The sequence below is a fragment of the Acomys russatus genome, chromosome 19 (genome assembly GCF_903995435.1).
Source record: "Acomys russatus chromosome 19, mAcoRus1.1, whole genome shotgun sequence".
Taxonomy (NCBI): Eukaryota; Metazoa; Chordata; class Mammalia; order Rodentia; family Muridae; genus Acomys; species Acomys russatus.
In genome coordinates, this window is record NC_067155.1 from 56440015 (window position 1) to 56463760 (window position 23746).

The 23746-nt window shown below is 48.5% G+C and overlaps 1 protein-coding gene across 4 annotated transcripts in view; it reads right to left on the reverse strand.

Annotated features, from left to right (window-relative positions):
• Tbx5 (T-box transcription factor 5) overlaps window positions 1–23746 on the reverse strand; it is a 53641-nt gene that overhangs the window by 19383 nt on the left and 10512 nt on the right. For all 4 annotated transcript variants that reach the window (XM_051161609.1, XM_051161612.1, XM_051161610.1 and 1 more), the window contains 2 exons: window positions 21082–21234; window positions 12802–12893 (listed from right to left, as the gene is read on the reverse strand). In XM_051161609.1, the coding sequence (XP_051017566.1) occupies window positions 12802–12893; window positions 21082–21234 (245 nt within the window). The remainder of the gene's footprint in view (window positions 1–12801; window positions 12894–21081; window positions 21235–23746) is intronic.

Sequence of the window (23746 nt, forward strand, 5' to 3'; positions counted from 1 at the left end):
ACGGCCCTCACTTTCTATCGTGAGGTCACCCTTGGCACGGAGCTTGAGCCCCCCCCCCGCGATTTCTTTGCGCATGTTTGTCGCCCCCGTCGCTCTGGCTCCTTGTTCGAGCCGATCGGTTAGGACCCTGTTCTCTCCCCTTCTAGTTTTCTGACTCTTTGGGAGTGAGGAACCCCCCGACGGAGATCTTCGGCGGAGGCAACCGGAGGAGGCAAGGGGCGGACGGCGCGATCGGAGGAGCGTAGGGGAGGATGTTAGGAAGGAGGATGGCGGATGAACAGGAGGAGAAGGAGTGAGGCAGGAGGGTGGAGGGCGAGGAAGCGAGGAGGGAGGCGGAGATGGAAGGAGGAGGAGGGGAGGGAGGTATGGGAGGAGGAGGCGGAGACGGGGAGGAGGCGGGAAGGAGGGGAGGTGGAGGAAGGGAGGAGGAGGAGGAGAGACGAGAGAAAAGAGGGAGGAAGGACTCGGAAAGAGAGACGGAAGAAGGACGTGAGGAGGAGGAGGAGTCGAAGAGAAGAGAGGGAGGAGGAAGGACATAAGAGGCGGCAGGAGGAGAATGGAAGTAGAGAGAGAGGGGAGGAGAAGAGAAGGAAGAGAGGGAGAGAATGACGCAGAGAAGAGGCAGGAGGAGGAAGAGACGATGAGCGCGGGAGATGAAGAGGAGGCGGGGAGGCGAGAGGGAGGCGAGAGGAGAAGACGGAGGAGGCGAAGGAAGTGAGGAGAGAGACGAGGAGGAGGAGGAGAGAGGAGTGACGGAGGGGAGGAGAGGGAGGAGAGAGGGAAGTAGACGGAGGAGGGAGGACTGGAGGAGGAAGAGGAACCGAGATGGGAGGACGGAGGGGAGGAGGAGAGGTAGGGGGGAGGCGGCAAGGAGAAAGTGAGGAGAAGAAGGGAGGGAGGCGTGAGAGGAGGAGGAGGGAGGCAGGAAGGTGCAGGGAGGAAGAAGAGAAGAATGGAGGGTGGGGGAGAGCACGAGAAGAGGAGAGGAGAAGCGGAGGAGGAGGAGGATAGACGGAGGGAAGGATAGGAGGAGGAGGATGAGGATTGGGCAGGAGGGGAGGAGGCGGAAGAATGAGAGAAGGAGCGAGGAGCGAGAAGCAGGCAGGAGAGGACGGAGGAGAGGGACGGAGGAGAGGAGACGCGGCGGGGGGGAGAGCGGCGAGGAGGAAAGAAAGAGAAGAAGAGGGACCGAACGGAGCGGGGGAGGAAGAGAGAAGCGGCGGGGGAGGGGATGGAGAGCGGGAGGAGGCGCGGAAGAGAAGAGAAGCAGAAGAGGAGTGTAGGGGCAGGCGGAGGAGGAGGAGGAGGAGAGAAGAGGAGCGGGAGGGGGGAGGAGAGAGGAGGGAGAAGAGAGGAAGAGGACGGGAGAGTAGGAGGAGGCGGAGGAAGGAGAAGAAGGAAGGATGGAGGAGAGGAGGAGGAGGAGGAAGGAGGGAGGACGGGGAGGGGAAGGAGGAGGAAGGCGGCGAAGGAGGGGGGAGGAGGGAGGAGGCAGAGGAGGAAGGGAAGGAGGAGGAAGGAGAGAACGACGGGGGAGGAGAGGATGGGGAAGAGGAGGAGGAAGAGGGGAGGAGGCGGAGGGGGAGGAGGAGAGGAGGAGGAGGAGGAGGAGGGGAGGGAGGGGGGAAGGGTGAGGGAGGAGGGGAGGAGGAGGGCAAGGAAGAGAAGCAGAAGAAAGAAAGAAAGAAGAAGAACAAGAAAGAAAGAAGGAGGACGAAGAGGAGAGGCGAAGGAGAAAGAGGAAGACGAAAGAAGAGCATAGAGAGAGAAGAAGAAGAAGAGAAGAAGAAGCAGAAGAAGAAAGAGAGAAGAAGAGAACAGAAGAAGAAAGAAGAAGAAGGAGGAGAGAGGAGGAGAGGAGGAGGAGGCAGAACGAAGAAGAGGAGGAGAGAGAGCAGAAGAAGAGGAGAGGAGGCGGAGGAGGAGGCGGAGAGCGGAGGAGGAGGCGGAGAGGAGAGAGGAGGAGGAGGAGGAGGGTGGAGGAGGAGGAGGAGGAGGAGAAGAAGAAGAAGAAGAAGAAGAAGAAGAAGAAGAAGAAGAAGAAGAAGAAGAAGAAGAAGAAGAAGAAGAAGAAGGAGAAGGAGAAAATGTGGGAGCCTGGGAGAATAGCTTAATAGTAAGGCACATGCTTAGCAAGATCAAAGCACTGACATCAACCACCAGCACCCCCCACCAAATAATTAGCTAAATAAAAGTATAAATTGTGTGAAGGATCTGAGCAGAGATTTCTCCTAAGAAGGAACATGAATGGTCAACAGATCAACAAGGAAAGAGTCAACTACACTTTCTGGGGGATTGCAAGGCAATCTCGCCAGGGGCTGTCACTTCACACCTGCTAGAATGGCCACTATGGAAATGACATGAGATAACAGGTGTTGGCGAGGAGGTGGAGAAAAGGGAACCCTTTCCACCACTGGTGGGGATACAGTTTGGCACACTCATCATAGGAAACATTGCAGAGTTCCTTTGAAAGCTAAAAATAGAAGCACTGTGTGATCCAGCAGTTCCTTGCTGGGTCTGCATCCAAAAAGAATGAAATTGGTGACTGGATTCCCATGCCCATCACTGCCCTGGTCATCAGAGGCAAGAAATCAGAATTACCTAAGGCTGAAAGTGAGTGAAAAAAGAGAACGTGGAGTGTGTGGGCAGAAATCCTCTCATTTGAGACACCCTGAGTGAGCTTGGAAGGTGTTATGCTAAAGGAAAGAAGCCAGACACAGGAAGATACCACTTCCTAGGTGGAGTCTAAAATGATCCCAACTTCCAGCAGAGCGAGTAGAGTGGTGGCTGCATGGGCTGGAAGAAGAGGCATGGAAAGGTGTTGGTCAGTGAATAGAGAGTTCTAGACATGCCAGAGAAACACGCTCTAGAAAGACACTGAGCAACGTGATATAGAGTTGATGGTGCCACGTGGGGTAGGGAGATAGGCAAAGGGTAAGAACTAGGCAGTCCTGGGATGCGGGGAGGGAAAGAAACAGGGAGGTGAAAAGAGGGGAAGAGAGGTAAAAGGAGAGGGGAGAGGGGAAGAGAGATGAAAGGTAGGAGAAGGAGGAAAGGGGGAAGAAAGAAAATAAAAAGAGAAGAAAGTAGTAGTTAGACAAGGTGATGGGTTGACTCTTATTGGACTATTTCATATTCTGTATATCAAAGCTTTATTTGCTTCTATATATAAAACTTTTGTCAGTTACACCTCAGTAAAAATGGTGAAAGCCACATGCTGGCGAGGATGTGGGGAGAGAGGAACACTCCTTCATTGCTGGTGGGAATGCAAACTAGTACAACCACTTTGGAAATCTATCTGGTGCTATCTCAGAAAAATGGGAATAGGGCTTCCTCAAGACCCAGCTATTCCACTCCTTGGAATATACCCAGAAGATGCTCCAGCACACAACAAGAAAATTTGCTCAACTATGTTCATAGCAGCCTTATTCATAATAGCTAGAACATGGAAACAGCCTAAGTGTCCCTCAGTAGAAGAGTGGATAAAGAAACTGTGGTACATATACACTATGGAATACTACTCAGCTATTAAAAACAAGGAATTCCTGAAATTTGTGGATAAATGGATTGAGTTAGAAATGATCATAATGAGTGAGTTAACCCAGAAGCAGAAAGACTCAAATGGTATATACTCACTTATATCTGCATACTAGCCCAAGGGGCATGTCCCACAAAAGCCTTCACTTACCAGGAAACTGGGACAGAGGGGAGGACATCCTATTGGGACTCTAAATGAGAGAAGCATGGGAGAATAGCAAAGTAGAAGGATCCAGAGGGTCCTAGAAACCTACAAGTAGAACATTATGATAGGCAGATTTGGGCCCAGGGGTCCCGCTCAAACTAAGGCAACAGCCAAGGACAATACAGGCGGTAAACTTTAAACCCCTACCCAGATCTAGCCAATGGTCAGAACATTCTCCACAGTTGAGTGGAGAGTGGGATATGACTTTCTCACGTACTCTGGTGTCTCACATTTGACCATGTCCCCTGGAGGGGGAGACCTGGTGGCACTCAGAGGAAGGACAGCAGGTAGCCAAGAAGAGATTTGATGCCCTATGAGCATATACAGGGGGAGGTAATCCCCCTCAGGAACAGTCATAGGGGAGGGGACTAATGGGAAAATGGGAGGGAGGGAAGAATGGGAGGATACAAGGGATGGAATAAACATTGAGATGTAACAAGAATAAATTAATAAAAAAAAATGGTGAAAGTGTAGATGAACGAATGAGTGGCCCACAGACCCTTCTCTAGAAGGCAAATGCCCTAAGGCAGGGGTAGAGATGTGGGAGGGGTGACTGTGCAGGTAAGAATGTGGGGAGCTAGCCTATCCAAGCATCCCATCTGCTCTCCAGCATCCCAGTTGGAGGCTCTGAGGACAACACTGACTCTACATTGCTCATGGCTGGGCTTTCCACACACAGCCTCACTCTTGTTTGAGATAAATGTGCTTCCTCCAGGGGAGCTGGAATCACAGGAGGGTGGGGAGTCTAGGCTGCTGGCACAAAAACAGCTCAAGTCACTTCTCCACTACCAGGCATTCTGTTGGCCTTTAGCCACAAGCAAGAGAAGGCAAGAGTGCTAAGCCTTCCTACAAAAGTCAGGCATGTGTGGTCAGAGGCTGAAAATTGATTTACAAGCAAAGGAATAGAGAGAGGCAGGAACCCTACTGCAGAAGAAATATAACTTTGGAAGGGCCCAGCCCCACGAGTCCCTTGAAATAGTATATACTACAAGTATTCCAGATCTTTCTTGCTTTCATTGAATTTGTTTTATATGTGCACATGCATGCGTGTGTGTGTGTGTGTGTTGTGCGTGTGTGTGTGTGTGTGTGTGTGTGTGTGTGTGTGTGTGTGTGTGTGTGTTTGAGACGAGAGTTTCTCTGTGTAACCCTGGCTGTCCTGGAACTCACTCTGTAGACCAGGATGGCCTCAAACTTAGAGATCTACCTGACTCTGCCTCCTGAGTGCTTGGATTAAAGGCGTACGCCACCACTGGCTGATTTCATTGGACTTTAAGAAGGGAGAAGGAAGATAAATAAATCTTTAAATAAAAGAAGGGAGAAGGAAGCAGTGGAAATGGTACAAGGCCACACAGAGGTAGAGGATATAACAGTCATGTATAATGTGGCCAGGCTGAGATCCTCAAGCCTGCCACTGGAATGGGGGCAGGGGAGAGGGGAAGGAAGGTTCTGACCTGGCTACTGTGTCCCTGAGCTCCAAACTGCCCCACAATATCTGGCTGAGGACAGCTCAAAATCTATAAATGCTGGGGTGTGTTTCCTTACATTTGAGAAGGTGTCTGTGTTTTCAATTGTTGATTACTGTAGCAGAGAGGTACGTGCTGGGAGGATTTTGGTACTGTTATTTCTTTGGCTCATCACTAGGTTTTCTATTTGTAAATGCTTGTCCTTCTTCACCTGCCCAAAAGATGAAAGCATCCCTCAGTGTCTTAAGACAACCAAAGAGATGGATCTGGCCTTGACTTACTGCTGATTGGTTATGATAAAGAGCTGATGGCCAATAGCTGGGGCAGGAAGTAAGGGCCAGAACTTCTGGGCAAGTTTGGAGCAGCAGGAGGGACTTGAAGGAGCTACAGAAGGGAGCAGAAGGGAGACCAGAGATGAGCAGGGAGGTAAAGAGCTAGCCACGTGCCAGGGACACAGTGCCCATAAGTCGGGTTAAGGTAGAAGCTAGCTGAGAGTCTGCCCCAGTAAAAGGCCAAAAGCTTTAAACTCTATGGAAGTCTTGTGTCTTCTTTAAGCTGCTAGTGGGTCCGAGAAAGACTGGCAATATACAAATGTCTACCTTAGGGACCACTTTCCGTTAAAAGAGCAAAAAAGCACAGGTCCCGTGTGCTCTCTGAAACCATCACAATCCTCAAAGTGTGTCGACCCACACAACTGGCTAGCTCCTAGTAAGAGTCCATCAGCACAAGCTGAGTGTCCTCAACTCCCAAATCCAAAACGCTCTATTTCCTGAAGCCTTCTGTACACGGACACGATGACACCTAGACTGGAAACTTGTTGCAATCAAACGCGTAGGTACAAAGCCAGCAAGATGGCTCAGCAGGTAAAGGTGCTTGTCTCACAAGCCTGGAGACATGAGATCCATCCCCGGAACCCCACATAAAGTCAAAGGGGAAAAAAATTGGCTCCACAAAGTTATTCTCTGACCATCACACACACAAAAATGTCATGGTACACATGCAGTGTACATGAAAACACACACACACTAATTATTATAATAATTTTAAAGTGCAGTTTAGGTCTGGGGATGCATCTCAATGATAGAACATTGCTGCTTGGCATATGCAAAGGCCCTGGGGTCTGTCCCCAGCAAACAGACAAAAACAATTATGTAATTAAGTATGTAAATTAAGTAACACTAAGAACCCTCAGGCTCTGAATAAAAAAAAAAAAAACCCACCATACAGCATTCCCTTCAGGCTATGTGTGCAAGGCATTGAGACACAAGTGAATCTTGTGTGTGGAGTGGAGATCTCTTAAATACATGCAACAATCCAAAATTCACAAAACTCCCAGGTCTCGAAGGCCTCTGAGCTCAAACATTTTGGGTGAGAGACATTCAATCTGGACTGCCTTTGGCAGAAACGTCACCAGCACTCAAGGTTTTTCTGTAGAAGAGAAGTAAAAAGTACCAGCCAGGCCTGGGCAACTGCCTTGAAATCAAATACCCACCCCTCACCATGCAGAAAGTGGTCCTCTTCATCCTGCCTCATCCTGTAGAATGAGATCCCTCTCCACCCTCACCTCACCCTTTTAGAACAGGGCTTCCCTCCACCCGCCTTCACCCTATAGAAGTGGGTTCCTCTCCATCCCCCCTCATCCTATACAAGAGGGACCCTCTCTACCCACCTCATTCTCTAGAAAGGGGTTCCTCTCCAGCCCCCATCACCATAGATAAGGATGTCCTCTGTCCTGAGCTCCAAACTTACCTACCCTGTCTGTCTGAGGACAGATTAAAATCTGGAAATATCTACCTTAGGGACCACTTCCTATTAAAGGAGGGGGAAAACAACAGAAGGAGCATCACTCCTCCCATCCGCTCTCAGAGGCCATCGCAGACCCCCAAGTGTGTCAACCCACCCAATTAGCTAGCTCCTAGTAAGAGTCCATCAACACAACCAGAGAATCCTTGGCCATGAGATCTCTTGCATCTCAGTCATTTGTGACCCTGACAGGTTCACCTGCCTTGTAGCCTCATCCAGATATGCACCTATCTCATCACCCAGCACAGACCATATGGAACATCACCGGCTCAATGCTATGCTTTATCTTTCTGTATGAGCCCGGTAGTTTTAAACCTCAGAATATCCATTATCACTCCATCTAGGCCAGTGAAGGACATTAAAGATCTTCTATTATAGACAGAGCCGGTGTTGAAGAAGCTGTGTGTGGGTGCTCCAGTGCACAGCCAGTGAAGAGCCCACAGAAAGCTGGAAGATCATAAGAGTGCGTGCCCTGGAAGCTCGCCTTTCCTTCCTCCATGAATGGGATAATAAGCTAAGGACTGCCCAGTCAATTTGGGACAGCTTGACATTTGTTTGACAGCGAGAGTTATTGTTTAGGTAAGTCTCTCCCAAAGACCCATGGATTGAAGGCTTGGGAGGGAGCTGGAGCTGGAGAGATGGCTCTGCAGTTAGGAGCACTGGCTGCTCTTTCAGGGGACCCAGGTTCCACTCCCAGCACCCACATGGCAGCTCGAATTCAGTTCTGATGTCCTTTTCTGGCTTCTGCGAGCACTGTACATATGTGGCACACAGATATACATGCAGCCATGCACTAATACACAAAAGGTAAAATATAATAAATGTTTCTAGGAAACAGCAGGCGGGACTTAGTAGGGTTTCAGAGGGACCCCCACCCACCCATCCTTTCCCACTTACTACAAGGTGAGTAACTGCCGCTGTCATTCTTGCCTTCCATGGACTCTGCCTTGCCACGGGCCCGACGTGAACATGTTAATTGACTGTGGATTGAAATGTCTGGAACTGTGGCCCAAAATAAACTTTCCTCTTTTTAAGGTGATTGTGTCGGGTGTTTTGTTGCAATATCAGAAAGCTGAATTACAACATTTCACTGTTGCACTGGCCCTGATTGTCCGTAATTAGCCTCCCTTTCATAGGTGAGACAAGTGGTCAGTGAGCTAGGGGAGCCGCAGAACTATGCAAGGACCCCCCAGTTTCAATGCCCTTTGTCTGTACTTGAGCCCTGATTTCTCTGAACGCTGGCTTATCTTTGCATAACCCCAGGGCCTGGTACACAGCGAGCATTTAATAAAGGTGAAAGAGGAATAAACCAACAGGTTAAAACCTTTACAGAAAGAGTCCTTGAACTTCAGTTTTTTTCTTTTGCAAAGCTGAGAGTGGGAGGGCATGAACTAGATATTGTCCCCTGCTGTCTCAACTATCTCAAACTCTGGGCTCCGGGAGTGGTTCTCACGATGTCACCCTGCCCCTGCTCCTCTCCAGGTTCCACTCTGAGACCTGTGGAACATATACCCTACTCTTCACGCCCCTGTGTGTCCACTGCTTCCCTCCCAGGAGCCAGAAACCCCTCCTCAACACATGTAACCCCTATCCTTCCGGGAGCTACTGTAGCCCCTCCATAAACCTTCCCTGATCCCTGTCCCAGCTCAGGACCTTTCAATTCTCAGAAGTTCCCAAGCTGTCTGGAGACTCCAAAGACACCGAAGCCAAGTTCAAGGCAGTGAAAAGCAGGGTGTAGGGTTGTCTCTGGCAGCAACAGAGTCCTTAACCCCTCCTGGGGCTGAGCTGCCGTGCGCAGGCGCAGAATGTCTGCTGTCTGAAGCATTACTGCGACAGCATCACCTCTTCTGGAAGGCTCAGTTACTTGGCAGTTTAACCAGCCTTCCTACTTACTAGCTTCCTTCCTTCCTTCCTTCTCTTCTTTTTCACTTCCTCTCCTCCTCTTCCTTTCTCTCCCTCCCCTGTTTTCTATCCAGTCAATTCTAAAATCGGCTCCCGAGTCTCTCATCTCTTAGGACTTGAGAAACACTGCCGGGGAGAAGCTGGTTTTTCTCAGCAGCCCAGGCCCCCTGTCCCCTCCCCACTACCTTTCTAAACAACCTGGGTGTGTGCATGCGCACTGTCACAAGAAGCGGGAAACAGGCTGTTCAAGTGGTTTTGTTTTTCCCCAGCTCTCCCGTGTTTATTATGAGTGATGGTAGCTCCTGTAACTGGACACCATAAATGAATACTGGAGAATAGCTAAGTCTCTGTCGAGTTTTCCTAAACACAGGATCAGAAGAGAGAGCGCAAAGCAGAGTTAGTGTCCAGGACTTGGGCAAGCTGGTCCAGAAGCCAGCTGTATGGAAGACCTGTGCTGCCCTCCAGAACCCGGCCTCTTTCTCCCTTCTTCCAGATTTCATCCCTCCTCCTCCTCCTTCTCCTGGAGTCAGCTGTCACCGAGTGTGCGGAGGACAGGAAACAGAATTACAAGATTAACAGTGAGCCGCTCTTTATCACCGCTGACTCCAAGAGCCCCAGTCCTTGCTTGTCACTACCTATTGCAACCTGGGGGCTGGGACAAGAGCCCAAAATAAATTCTGAACAAACTTAGAACTAGCAGTCCCAGGAAGATTTTCCCCGGATCAGAGACAGTGTTCTGAGAATGGACTAGGATCCAGATTCCCTGCCTGCATTGTCTCAAGTAATTTTTACAACACCGTTAAAACATGTAGGGTATATTTATTTGTACCCATTTCACAGGTGGGAATATTGAGTCTCTGAACATTAACTCACTTTCCCAGAATCGTACGGTGACTGACACAAGAGCCAGGGACAACCCCAGCTTTGACTGACCTTGAAACTGTTACGTCAGTCACTTTGCTTCCTCCATCACTGTCCCTAAGGCCACCTGCAAAAGAACTGGATAGTGGCAAACCCTGTCTAATCCCCCAGAAGGTCTAGCCTCCTCTCAGCTTCCCAACACAACTCCTCATGTGGCCACAAAGACCTGTGGCTCTTAGGCTGAAAGACTGATGTCAACGTGACAAGCAGCGGTGACCTGCCCTTCCCTTCCCCTCCTTGCCCTCTCTCCACCCCTCCCTTTCTCCTTTTCCCATCTGACACCTGGACAGAGAGAGACCTAATCAAACTGGAACAGGTGTGGTGGACCGGACTGGTTAGGATAGCCATGTGCCCTAGATCTCAAACACCTGTCCTTCCCGGTCTGACACCTGTTCCTATGAGCTTCCAAAGAGCATGGCCCAGCTGGGGAAGATCCTTAAAGGAAGAAAGGACCACAAGAATCACACTGATGTTGAGAGCTGGCCCCGGGGGCATGGGGGGCAGGGGATGATCAGCAGCAAACTGATCAAGAGCAGCAAACAGGTTCGGTGTGCCTCCTTTACCAGGAGCCAAACAGATAGAGCCCATAAGGGGGTTGGGGGAGGGGGGAAGCAGGGCCTGACAGGAAGGGTGTGGTTGGTCAATGTTAAGAGATCTGGACCTCCCTCCCATGATCAGAACCAGGAGAGTTCCCAGTTGTACGGTGATCTTATCTGCCTGTCTTTTCCAAGGCTCTCTATGGGACTGTGTGGAAAAGACTCCAGAGGAGAAGAGGGTAGCAGTCAGTGTAAGACGAGAGGCTGCCGCCGCCAAGGAGGATGCATTAAGAATTGGGCAACAGGGAGCGGTTGTGCACGCCTGTAATAATACCAGTACTCTGAGAGGCAGGGGCAGGTGGATCTCTGTGAGTTCGAGGCCAGCCTGGTCTACAAAGTGAGTCCAGGACAGCCGAGGCTACACAGAGAAACGCTGTCTGGAAAAATCAGAAGAAGAAGGTGAAGATGAAGACGATGAAGAGGAAGAGGAAGAATCAGGCCAGCATGGGCTTATTGTGCAAAGGAACTTGAGTTCTGTCCTTAGCAAGGAAAGAGATATGCTCTGTGGAACTGAGGAAGCTGTAGAGGGGCTGCCCCTGACCTCTTCTCTTGTAGAAAGGATGTAAGAGGTGAGTGATGCTAAGATCCTTTGGTGACCTGTGCTTCTACAAAGTAGTCCAGGATGGACCTTCACCTGTTGCTCTCAGACAAGGCTTCAGCAGTGGCTGTGGCTACTTCTCCAGCAAAGTCACCATCAGTGTGGGACATGACTCTGACCTTAGGTTTCTGGGGTCCTCAGGCAGTTGTATCATCTCTGCTTAGAGGGGATTTTTTTTTTGTCGGCACAGACTCCTCTGACCCTAAAACTACAGCAAGTGCCAATTTCAAAGTGCAGTTTGAAAATATTGAGTTTAAATATGCTTGGGGCTGGAGAGAGAGAACTCAGCAGGTAAGGGCACTTGTTACTCTTTACTGAAGACCTGAACTTAATTGCCAGCACTCACATGGCAGCTCACAACCATTTGTAACTCCAGTTCCTGGGGATCTGATGCCCTCTTCTGGCCTCAATGGCACTGGACATATATAGTACACAGACTTGTGTGCAGGCAAAATACTCATGCAAACAAAATAATAATATTTTTAATTAAATTAAATTTACAGCACACGGTTCTCAGCCCAATGGTTAGACCCCAAGACCACTGGGGCCTCTGTTCCTTTCTCTTACTTTGGTCCCTTGCCCTTTGTTGAATGACTATGTCTTGCTATCTAACTGACTCTCCCGTTTCCTCTCTTCCAGGTGTCATCAATGATTTAATTTTATTTAGAATCACTAAACCCAGTGAGAGTGGAAAGAAAGACAGAGAGAGAGAGTGCATGTGTGCATTCATGAGTATGCACATGTATGTGTGTACCTGTGTTGGTGTGTGCCTGTGTGTGTGCGCCTGTGTGTATTTGAGCATGCATTTTGTCAAGGGGATCAAGATGGGATTTCTAATTATCTTGCCTTGTAGTGGGTTACACTGGAAGTTGAGAGCACAAACTGACTTTGCACATTCAATCCTTTCAATCAGACCCAATTCCCTCTCTTGTACGTTTGTTCCAACCCCTTCTATTTGTCATATCAGCGGCTGCGACCACAGGATATGTAAAACTAGCAAATTATTTTTAGCACTGGCTTCCAACCCCGCACCCCCACTCCTCAGGGTGCCCTGGACACCACCTGGTGTCAAGTTGGCCTGTGTTTTACCCCCAGGAAGCCGAGTTGTTAACTTCTCTTTCACTAATAGAGAGCTGTTGCCAAAAGAACAGCCTTCATCAGCTGAGATGGATGGGAAGAAGGGAAAAGGGTTTCAGGAGGAGGAGTGGGACACAAGAAAGGAAGAGGAGGCATGTGGCGTTGGGTGCCTGGTGGGCTGGATTCCACAGTCCCCCACCTGGACGCTCACACTGCAGGCTGCCTGAACACACCCATCCACATCATATGGGTTATAAGAAAAGGGACTGGGGGCTGAGAAGTTGGCTCTTTCCATAAAGTGCCAGCTGCACATGCATTAGGACCTGAGTTGAGTCCCTAGATGCCATAGCAAAATCCAGGCATGGTGAGGCTTGCCTGCAACCCCCCCCCCCCTTGTGGGAAAGCAGACATCGGAGGACCTCTGGAGCTCAATGGCCAGCCAGCCTGGCTGAAATCAGGGAGCTTACACTCAGTGAAAGACTCTGGCTCAAAAAATAAGGTGGAGAAGTGATTGAGCAAGGTACCTGTTTTGACCTTTGACCTACACACACACACACACACACACACACACACACACACACACACACAAAGAGAGAGAGAGAGAGAGACAGAGACGAGAATGAGAGATCTCTTTCTCTGTTGGATGGCAAGAATGCTGATGGGGGGGATTTGTGGGGTGCATTTGGCCAGATTTCTTACCTTTGCATCCGTGACATCCTGTGTAGTTCCATGTCATCGCTGCCCCGAAAGCCTTTGGCAAAGGGGTTGTTCTCAATTTTCAGCTGTGTGATCTGCGAGGAGGAGGGAGGGCAAGTTGGTTCATACTTGATTACCACAAGAGGACCTTGGGACAAGAGTGCATAGCAAGTATCATGGAAAAGAGACCACTACCACCCCTGCCCACCCCCCCCCCAGACATAGTGCAGTCCATCACACTGACAGGATTCACCGCTGCAGCTGAGGCTTTGAAAAGTGTCTTAAATCAGACCATTGTTAAAAGGAGCCGGAAATCCTGGATCTGGTTTACTCATTAATTGAAGGCATATTCTTTATCATCATCATCATCGTGTGTGTGTGTGTGTGTGTGTGTGTGTGTGTGTACGCGCTCATCTGTATGTTGGGCATTTTGCATTTCAAAGAAAAAGGAAACCTCAACATTTGGTCCGTCTTCCTGAGAAAGCCATGAGTGTTGACATAGTGACTGCACATCCCACACAATGTGGTAATCTCCCCGTCGCAGAAAAACACATCTTGATCGTAGCTTCCAAAGGTCTGGCCATGCCCCATTTCACCATTTTGCAGACAGTACTGACTAGCCCAGGTGTAAAACGCTGCCCGGTACAATAAACATGGACGTCTGGGGCTTCCACAGATGGTAGCTGTCCCGTGGATCTGACCCTCTGTGGTTTTCTAGGCAAGGAAGTGGAAACTCTGTCTTTAAAATCTGTGTCACAACCCTGTAGCAGAACTGTGTGGTTTTTTTTTTCATGTTTTGGTTCAAGGCCCAGCACTTTAATTTAAGCCATCAGCACATACTGTATTAGCGTCAACGTAATAGTGGATCCAGGTGGCGGACTGCATCCATATGGAATTTGCTAGAAGTGTTTCCTAAAAGTTGTGTGTGAGTTCAGCTGTCACACATAGAATCATATGATGGGCACGAGGGCTTTGTGACTGCCGTCAATGGCTTGGAGTTCTCCTTCAGGGCCAGTGCCACATCTAAGAGCATTTGTATGCCTCTCCTATTAAATTGGAGTCTGTTTTGTTTTGATTTACACACACACACACACACACACACACACACACACACACACACACGTGCAAGTGATCCAAACTCCAGACCTCAGGTCATTGTAGCAAGTAAACAAGTACTTTGTCTGCTGGGACAGTTCCATTTTAAGTTTTTGCTTGTCTGTTCTGTTTGTTTGTTTGTTTGTTTGTTTGTTTTGCTTTTGTTTTTCAGAGACCAAGTCTCACTATGCAGCCTAGGCTGGCCTCCAGCCAAAGATGATTCTAAAGTACCGGGGTTACACCTGTAACCCCACACCCAGCTACGATTTTTATTTAAAACAACTCCCTTTTTGTTCAAAATTATTTTACCCAGAAATATTCTTCCCAACTGTATATGACAAAGGAGAATCTAAGTCCGGTGGAGGAGTCACTTGGTAGTCAATATAAGATGACAAACTCTCTCTTTTGATATCCACAGGAAGTTTTGAAACCAAAGCCTGCCTTCTGGTTGGAAAGAGGAAGTTGAAAAAGTCATTAGAGAAGGTTCCAGCACAAACTAGTCCTGAGCTAAAACTCTCTAATAGAAAACTAGAGGGTTAATGGATCAGTTGGAGTTTCACTCTGTAGCTGGATCGTATTCACACCCTGAGAACTGTCTTACCCACCCAGCAGTGCATCCACCTAGGAAAATGAACTTTGCCTTCAAACCTGATGCCCCGAGTTCAATCCCCATGACCTACATGGACAGAAGGAGAAAACTGACTCCCACAAATTGTCCTCTGTCCTCCAGACCAATGTCCTGGCACTTGCAGCATCCCTTCACACACACACAAACACACTCGCACATACAGACACACATGTGCGCATGTATATACACACATGCACACACATATACACACATACACTCACGTACACACTTGCACACACATACACATACATGCAATGAGCACATGCACCACACACCACACGCAAAAGCACACTCAAATAACTTTCTGATAAATTTAATAACTGCTCTTAGGACCAGTGAGATGGCTCAGCTCACAATGCACCTGCTGAGCAGGCCTGGAGATCTTGAGCTCTATTCCCAGAACCCATGCAATGGCAGAAAGAGTGGACTGCCTCCGAGAAGTTGTCCTCTGACCGCCACAGGTGCTGTGGCACACACACAATAACAAGGACAAATCGGGTCTGAGAAGATGGCTGCGTGTTAAGAGCACACACTGCTCCTGCAGAGGACCAGAGTTTGATTCCCAGCGCCCGCATCAAGTGGCTTACAGCTGTCCATAACTTCAGCTCCAGGAGATCCACCATCCTCTTTTGGCCTCTTCCGGAACCTGCAGCCATGTGCGCAAACTCACACACAGACCCATGCAGATATACATGATTTAAAATAAGGTAAATCTTTTTGTTTTAATTGGTTGACTTAAAATACTTTATAAATATGTATATACATGCATACACATATTCTCTCCCTCGTTCTTTCGTTAACTAGGCCTGTTACTGCAGACTGTTTGCTCTCCCATTTCAACCAGTTCGTCTGATCCATGAGTTTTAGTTCAGGACTAGTTTGTGCTAGAACCTTCGCTAACAGCATCAACTTCCTCTTTCCAACCAGAAGGCGGGCTTTGGTTTCAGAACTTCCTGTGGATACCAAAAGGGAGAGTTTGTCATCTTTTTCTTGTATATCAGGTGACTCCAGCACTCCTGGGTTCTCCTGGATTCTGGCCTCTAATCCTTGATCCTCCTGCCTCAGCTTCCGGGAGTGCTAGCATCACAGGCCTACACGGCCCAGCCTATTGCTTTCTGATTTAGGCTGAACTCTTCGTGGTCAGTCGGAGTCTATAAATCAGTTCATAAAGCCGTCTTTGAAATGCGTGCTTCTGAATACAGAGGTCTGCTTGTCCGTCTGAGATGTTGTCATAAAACGCAACCCAACGAAGGACAAATCATTTTTTAAGGAATGATTTAGCAAAACCTAACTGGAAACTAGATCACGTAAAAACCATGTATGCCGGCACACACCTGTCGTCTCAGCATTCTGAAGGCTGAGGCAAGAGGGTGAAGAGTTTGGGGCCAGCCCGAGCTACATAACAAGGCCTTGTGATAGTTACAGCTATAATAAATAATTTGCGCTGGGTATACAGCCTAGATGACAGAGAGCCTGCGCAGCGTGCAGAAAAGCCCTGTGTTCAATTGCGGAAGCGTGAGTAAGACATGACGTCACACTCGTGTGACCCCAGCACTCAGGCAATGGAGGCAGAAGGATTAAAAGATCAAGGTCGTTACTATGTACTGAGTTAAAAGTCAGCCTGGGCTGCATGAGATCCTATTATTTTTTAAAGAGTAATAATAATTAGATAATTTAAACAGGGTGGGACAAGCCCTCTGCCCCTCATGCCCCCTGTGACCCCAAACACTGAAGCCACTGAACGTGTCAGTTCTTACAATACTGGAGACAAGTGGTGATGTGAAACCAGGGTGCGTGCCAGAACATCACTGTCCTTTAAGAATTTAGGACTCAAAGTTGGTGTAAGGAAAAGTGGAAACCATGGGCTTTATTATTGTTCTTGTGTGTTATATATATATATATATATATATATATATATATATATATTTTTTTTTTTTTTTTTTTTTTTTTTTTTTTTTTTTTTTTTTTTTTTTTTTTTGCTGAGCTGGAAAAATGGCTTATGAACACTGGCTGCTCTTCCCAGAACCCACACAGTGGCCCACGGTTATCTGCAATTCCTTCTCCAGGACACTGTGGGCACCGACAAACATATATGCACATACATATGCTCACGTGCTTTCTACGTCACTTCAGGTCACACATTTAAGGCATCCAAAGCCATGCCAGCAGCCAGTTGTGGCAGTCCACACCTGCAACCTACCATGCTCAAGGTGGAAGCAGCAGGGTCCTGAGGCTGAGGTCTCTTACCAAGACTCTGCTTCAGACAAAAACTCATTGCACAGAATAAAAACTAATTAGTTATAGATACACTCAAGCATATTTGATTTGATTACAAACGTCTCCTTTTGGGCAGCATTGGAAACAGAGTCCACAGCTTTGCACGCGTTCCTCCAGAGCTCAGTCCTGCACCACACCCTACACTCACTTCTTTCAGGGACAGCATAGACACCTGCAGGACATAAGCGTTGCTGGGGAGGCTTGGGGTGACGGATCAGGCAGGGGCGTGTTGTGCCCCTAGCACAGCCATGAAGATCTGAGTTCCAGGTCCCACCGAACACTGGTTCTGGATGTGCAGACACAGGAGGGTCCCCAGGAACTCACTGGCCGGCCAGTCTAGCCAACTGGTGAGCTCTGGGGTCAGTAAAAGAGCCTGTCTCAAAGATAAGATGGGGCCAGTGAGATGGCACAGCTAGTAAACGTGTTCCCAGTGAAATCTGGCAACCCGAGTTATATCTCCAGGACCCATAGGAGGGAAGGAAAGACTAGACTCCCTCAAGCTGTCATCTGACCTCCACTTGTGGGCATAGTATGAAAGTATACATGCACACACACACACACCCTACAGGCATGCATACACACATGCAGATGTATATACACACACACATATACACACACACCACAAGCAAATACACAAACATGTGCATGCACACACATACACATATGCACACATGTGTGCACACAAACATACACACACCACCACATGCATGCATATACATATGTACACACATTCCATAGGCAAACACACACATACATGTGCATTCACACACACATACACATATGCACACACACACTCCATAGGCACACATATACACATGTACACACACACCCCACAGGCAAACACACACATGCATGTGCACGCGTGCACACACACACACACACACACCACAGGCACATGTGCACACACATATAGAATCATCCTTGAGAAACCCTTCTAGATAGGCTCATCTGCTACTGAAGCACATCTTCTTTTGCACACTTCCTGGCACACTATAAACCACTCTATAACCCCCCCTCCCCCAGGCTGCATGTTAGCTTAGGAGCCCCCAAATCCACACACCTGGAAGCCCTTCGCCTACCAAAAACCTCCAGGGAAACCTACTTCTATTTACCGTACAAACGCACTCCCTTCCAAAATCAGCATAAAAACGGATATCCGGGGGAGGTGGGGGTGGGGGTGGGGGTGGGGGACAAATATAAATGCCGGCTCCAACTGGTGAGACAGCGGTTGTAAAAATTAATGAAAATAATTGTTGCAAATTCTTGCTTTTGGGGGGGAAACAACTCATGAGGGCCAAAAAAATCTTAATTATGTCTCTCACTAGGGGCTTCATTTCCTGGTCCCAACCAGAAAGCTCATACCTCATAAATATGAACTCCATACACAAGGACTTAAGCTAGAGCAAAGCTCCTTGGGATGGAAAAATCAGTTAACATTGAGGGATATGCACACTTGCATACACAACCATTGCAGTAAGAGCCGGGAAATGAAAAACCTGAGTGACTTGTGTTTAGCACCTACATATTTCCAGGCAGTGTGCTGGGAGCTGCTGACAACTGCTGTGAAAATCCAAACAAAAATGTGTTTCCTGAGTGAACGTTGTAGCTGGGGAAGATTCGGAGTTTTTAAAAATCTTTTTTTTTTTCTTCTTTTTTTTTTTCCTTTCAGGCTGTCAAACATCTGGGGAAATAACTCCCAAATCCAGCTCAGGGTCACAGCTGGCCTGAGGAAATACAGCTCATCATTAAGAGTCCTGAGTGTGTGCCTTATAAGCCTAGGGAAGGAACGTTGCCACACGCTCAGCCCTACCTGGCGCTAGCTCACAGGGAGAAAGCATCCTTGGTGCACTGTGGTCTTTGAGCCCTTTCCCACACTGGGCCTTCATTCCCTCGGTATTCCTGGCTGTTCACTCACCCAGAATATTTTCCCCAAACTCATTCATCCTAAACAAAACAAGTTAGTTCTTGGTTGACAACGAACCAAGGAAACCACAGGACCCAGTATTTTCAGTTATTTTTCAACCACAAAAATAAGACCTAATTTTAAAATGTCAGTCACTCAGATTTTATTATAATCAAGGAGTGATGGCAGAGTGGCCAAAGAGTTTTCCAAAAACACCGCCGAAGTTTTGAACGGAGCTGCTGCCCAGTGAGCAAACTGACCAGTGGCCAGATCCACACCACTGCCTTGTCACCTACGCGATTGTTGTTGTCACCCTAGCAAGGGCCCCACGAAATGGGTGTTGAGACTCCCATTTTACAGGTGGGAAACTGAGTTAGAGCCTGCCTTTGAATCTGAAAACTCTGCCTCCCTATGGGGTCCAGCCCTCAATCCACATGGTGTTAGCATCTCAGCTGGCTTACCCGTGCCCTCAGCCGCCTCAACACCCGTTCCAGCTGGGACAATAAAGTGAGAGACGCTGTCTACAAATCATAAGAAACCATGGAGCGCTTATTTAAGTCACACGTCATATATCCAGTTGAATGTTTTCAAGGGTTTTGAACGTGACTGGGAAGTCTGTCCTTTGGGCTCTCCACACGGATAATTAACAACTTTGGGGCTCCGCAGGGAAGAAATAAAGAAGATCTTGTGTCCTGTGTGCATGTCCAGAATCTGCCCAGCTGGCTGAAAAGACCTTCTTCGTGTGCTCGTCAACTAGAGCCCCAGACCCAACTAACACAGAAAGCAGGTCCTGTGGAGCATCTATGCAGTCAATAAACGTACACCCAAATGTGTGGCTGGAGACCCACACTGGCAGATCTGTGAATGTTCAGACCCACAGTCCAAAGGACTGTGCTCAAAACTCATACATGGGCCAGCAAAATGTCTCAGGAGGTAAGAGTGCTTGCCACCAAGCTGGAGGTTCAGTTCCAGGAACTCACAGAAAGGTAAGAAAGAAAGAACCAGCTCCCACAAGTTGTCCTGTGACCTTGGCCAGCACGCTGTAGCACATGTACAACTACACACACACACACACACACACAGAGTGCACATACACACAGAAATGTGACCATGTTGGGAGGTATGCCCACATGTCACATGTCCCATAGCAGTCTTCAAGGGGCCAGAAATGCAGCTATGTATGCTTAGCAATGTTCAAAGCCATGAGTTCAAACTCCAGTGCGCTCAAAAACAAACAATAAAATGCATACTGTATAAAGCTAAAAACAAAAAGGAGGAAAAGGAACAGTGAATGTTTACTCTATTGTGCATATGACGTAACATTATCACGACAGAATTCAGGCCATGCCAAAGATCCAAGGATCCACACCTTAAAGGTTATTTTATATGTTCGCGAGCATGCACACACGCACACCTTCCTCTATGGACCTGGGTTTGCCTGAGTGGGAGGTGGACGAGGTATTTGTGTCCAGTCTGGGATCCTTTATCGGGTGCCGTGACCACAGTTAAATGAGGAAGCCAATTTCTGGGAGTGTGAGAGACACAATTTCGCTAAATCATAGCAGCTGACCTCACCATTTTGCCCTTGCTGTGGTCAGCCCTGTTCCTTCCCTTAAAAAAAAAAAAAAAATTGTGTTGGGGAGGGGTCAGGGGTTTCTTCTGGGGCAAGGAAAGGAAGTTCTCACTGATCTGGAAGGAGTCAGCCATCATTTTCGGAGCCTACCCACAGTGAGTTCTAACGGAGGATAGTTGAGGCACTATCTGCCACCTAGCCAGCACCAGAACGACCTACTCTGGATGGCCCGGAACTAAACCTGCCCGAGACTGATCTCTGGCTTCCCCAGTCAGCCTTACAACCATTACAGCTAACTGCACCCACATGAGGGGGAGGGGACAGTCTCCACTGAGCTCGCGCGGACTTCCCCTCCCCCAGTTAAGCCCGATCAGGACACCTGCCCCATTGGCCACTTGAGGCTCCTAGAAAAACCAGGACAAAGTTCTCAACACAGAAGGCAATCCTCATCAAGGGTAGCACTAGCCACCCGTCCCAGCACAAAACCACCTTTCTCCCCACCCTTTCTGTCGCTCACACCAGTTGTACCAAGAGCATGACGTGACAAGTTCGGTTCTAACTAGAAAAGGATGAATGCGTAAGAGAGATTCTCCGGACCGTGAATACAATGCAAACAGCTCCAACTCGGCCTCTCCTCAGTGCCCCCACCCCACCCTCCAGGAGAAAAGCAGCTGACGCTGCAGGACTTGTGGACCCAACCTCAACCTCAGCCATTAAGCAAGGCATTCCGGTGAGAACCCAGCGCATGCGTCCGCGTAAAGCAGCAGGCGGGCCCCGAGTGCAGGCGGCCAGAGTCTTGGGGCTTACCTTGTGATTCTGGTACGAAGTCACAGCGATAAACGCGGTCTCCGGAAAGACGTGGGTGCAGAACGCAGTATTCTTTGAACCAAATCCATTATTTTCGTCTGCTTTCACGATGTGTAATCGGGGCTGGTATTTGTGCATGGAGTTCAGGATAATCTAAAAATAACAGAGAAAATGAGATTGTTGGAAGAAAAAAATCAAAACTCCCTTTGTTTCCAGCTAGGTCCTTGCTCCTCCCCCATCTGCACTGCCAATTAGCTTTATTATATGGGCTTTCAGAAAGAAAGAAAAAAAAAAGTCTTTTTTCCCCTTCTGTTCTGAAAAGAGGCCAGTGATTTCATTTAAAAGAAACATTTCAAAAATGACAATTTTCACATAAGAAAGTCAAGGTAATATTCCAGGAACCTACCCAAAGCACACAGAGCAGTAAATCAGAATTCTTAATAAAGTTTGCTTAATAAATTAACTCTGTGTATAAGGGCACTTCCCGCCCCCAACGGGAGCCTGGGAAGTCTGGACGCAGGAACCAGCAGGGGCTGGGAGGGAAAGCTGGACGGCAATGTAGCAGTGAGGGGACAGGAAGAATGTATGTGCATACATACAAACAGTCATGGCATACATCGCCCCACTCCACCCCCACCCCCGAAATGCCTTCTGAAGAAGGCCAAAGGCTGACCCAGCCAAGAGGCAGAGCAGTTTGGGATTCTCTGAGGCTTGGTGCCTCTGATAGACCTCAAACCTCAACCCTTTGTTTTGAAATATGAAAAGGAGGAGACAGTGGAGGGGCAGGGAGACAGAGACAGAGATGGGGATGCTTTGGTATAGGAGGGTTGGGTCTGGCTTCCTAGGACTGGGAGGTGAGGGTTTGGAAGTGCCTCCCTGTCAACCCCTGAGGCAGGGACTGGCTGACTTGGAGGTTTCCTTTCTCTGTATCAACATTTGAGACTCAAAGATGAATCTCTCCATCTGCTGGGAAAGAGATTGTGTTCTCCCTTCTTGGGGTACTCCAAGTGAGCCTTACCCCTGCCGCAGATGGCTGCTAGTGCTACGACCACACCATTAGTATTAGGAAAGGGAGGAGGGGAGCAAGCAGGATCCCCCGCTGCATGATCTGGCTGGAGGCCGAAGTCCTGCATAAGCATCCATAGAAATAAAACTGGGTTTGCTGTCCAGATGATGCCTAAATTTTGATGCAGGGAGGGGGTGTGTGGCTGTTTAATAGTCATTCAAAACTCTCTAAAGCAACAGGCCACATTAACCCCTTCCCCAAACCTGGACTGCTTTTCCCACAGGATCCCCAGGGTGTCTCCGATTATTTGCATTACTGGTTCTGGTTTGCAGAATCCCTGGCCCAATCCTGGAGCAAAGCCCTGGAGATTTGACCTCTTAGTTCCTGCCTGGGGTGTCCAGGTCTAAACACACACACACACACACACACACACACACACACACACACACACACCGGCCACCAGGCTTATAATGATGCTGGCTGACCAGCAGTGTGGCGACAGAGAGACGCACTGGGGCCCCAGGCTTGACTACCACAATCCCAGGGCCAGCGCAGCCGTCCCCACAGCTTAACCAAATTGCTTTGACAGCTGGGGACAGTGTGGAGACTTCAGATTGAGGGTAATCTAATGGCCCCTAATTCCATCAGGGTGACTCTAGATTCAAAGTCAGAGTAGAATACTTCTCTCCTTTTCTATAGGTTGCTAAGAGAGAACCGAAACACACACACACACACATACACACACACACACACACACACACACACACACACACACACACACCCTGCTAAGTGGCTTGTATCTGTTTATAGGGCCAAGGACGTTTCTTGGATGTCTACCCCAGAATGACCCCCCAAAAAAAGCACTCAGAAAAAAAGAGAGGGGCAGCTTAGAGCTGAAGTGATACTGGGAGACAGACTCAGTTGCTAGCTGAAACTTCCATGGTAGGAAGCCCCCCACCCCCATTCAAAGGTCCCAGCACTCAGGAGGAGGGAACCAGAGGAAGAAAACAGGCAGATCCTCCCAAGACCTTGAATCTAACCATCTGGTTAGTAACTACAGGGGTATCCCAAGCCTTCTAACCCTGCACCAGACACCACTGCACTGCAATCACTATGAATTCAGTGAGTCATAAGAAGTGCTCTGGGTAAACTTTCCTAACCAGCAACCCAGCCTTCCCCCTTCTCACATGCAGAACCCCCTCAGGGGATCACCCTGAGACCCTCTACTCTTCCCAGGTCCCAGCTGGGGACCTCTGTCACCATCATTCAGAAAGAGCAGATTGCTCATTTGAACTTGGCCCCAAGTACATCCTGCCCAGCCCTTCATTCCTCTAACCTGGAAAATGTGTGTCTACCTCCCACCCCCACCCCACAAAACCCCTGTCCCCAAACAAACTGTATGAACTTGGGAATATCCTCTCCCCTCCCTTGGACTTCCCTTTGCAAAAGCAACCATGAGTATAGGATATCCAAGGAAGAGAGTTGAGCCAGCCGTCTAGCAAAGAGTTCTAAATGGAGAATCCAAAACCAAAGCAAATTATTTGAGGGTATTTCTCCAAAGGCCTGTGTGTTGATTACAACACTTCAAGACATGCTCCTAGGTTTGTTTAATAAGTTCATAATAAAATATAGTTGTTAAAAAGTTAAACTTACACCAGT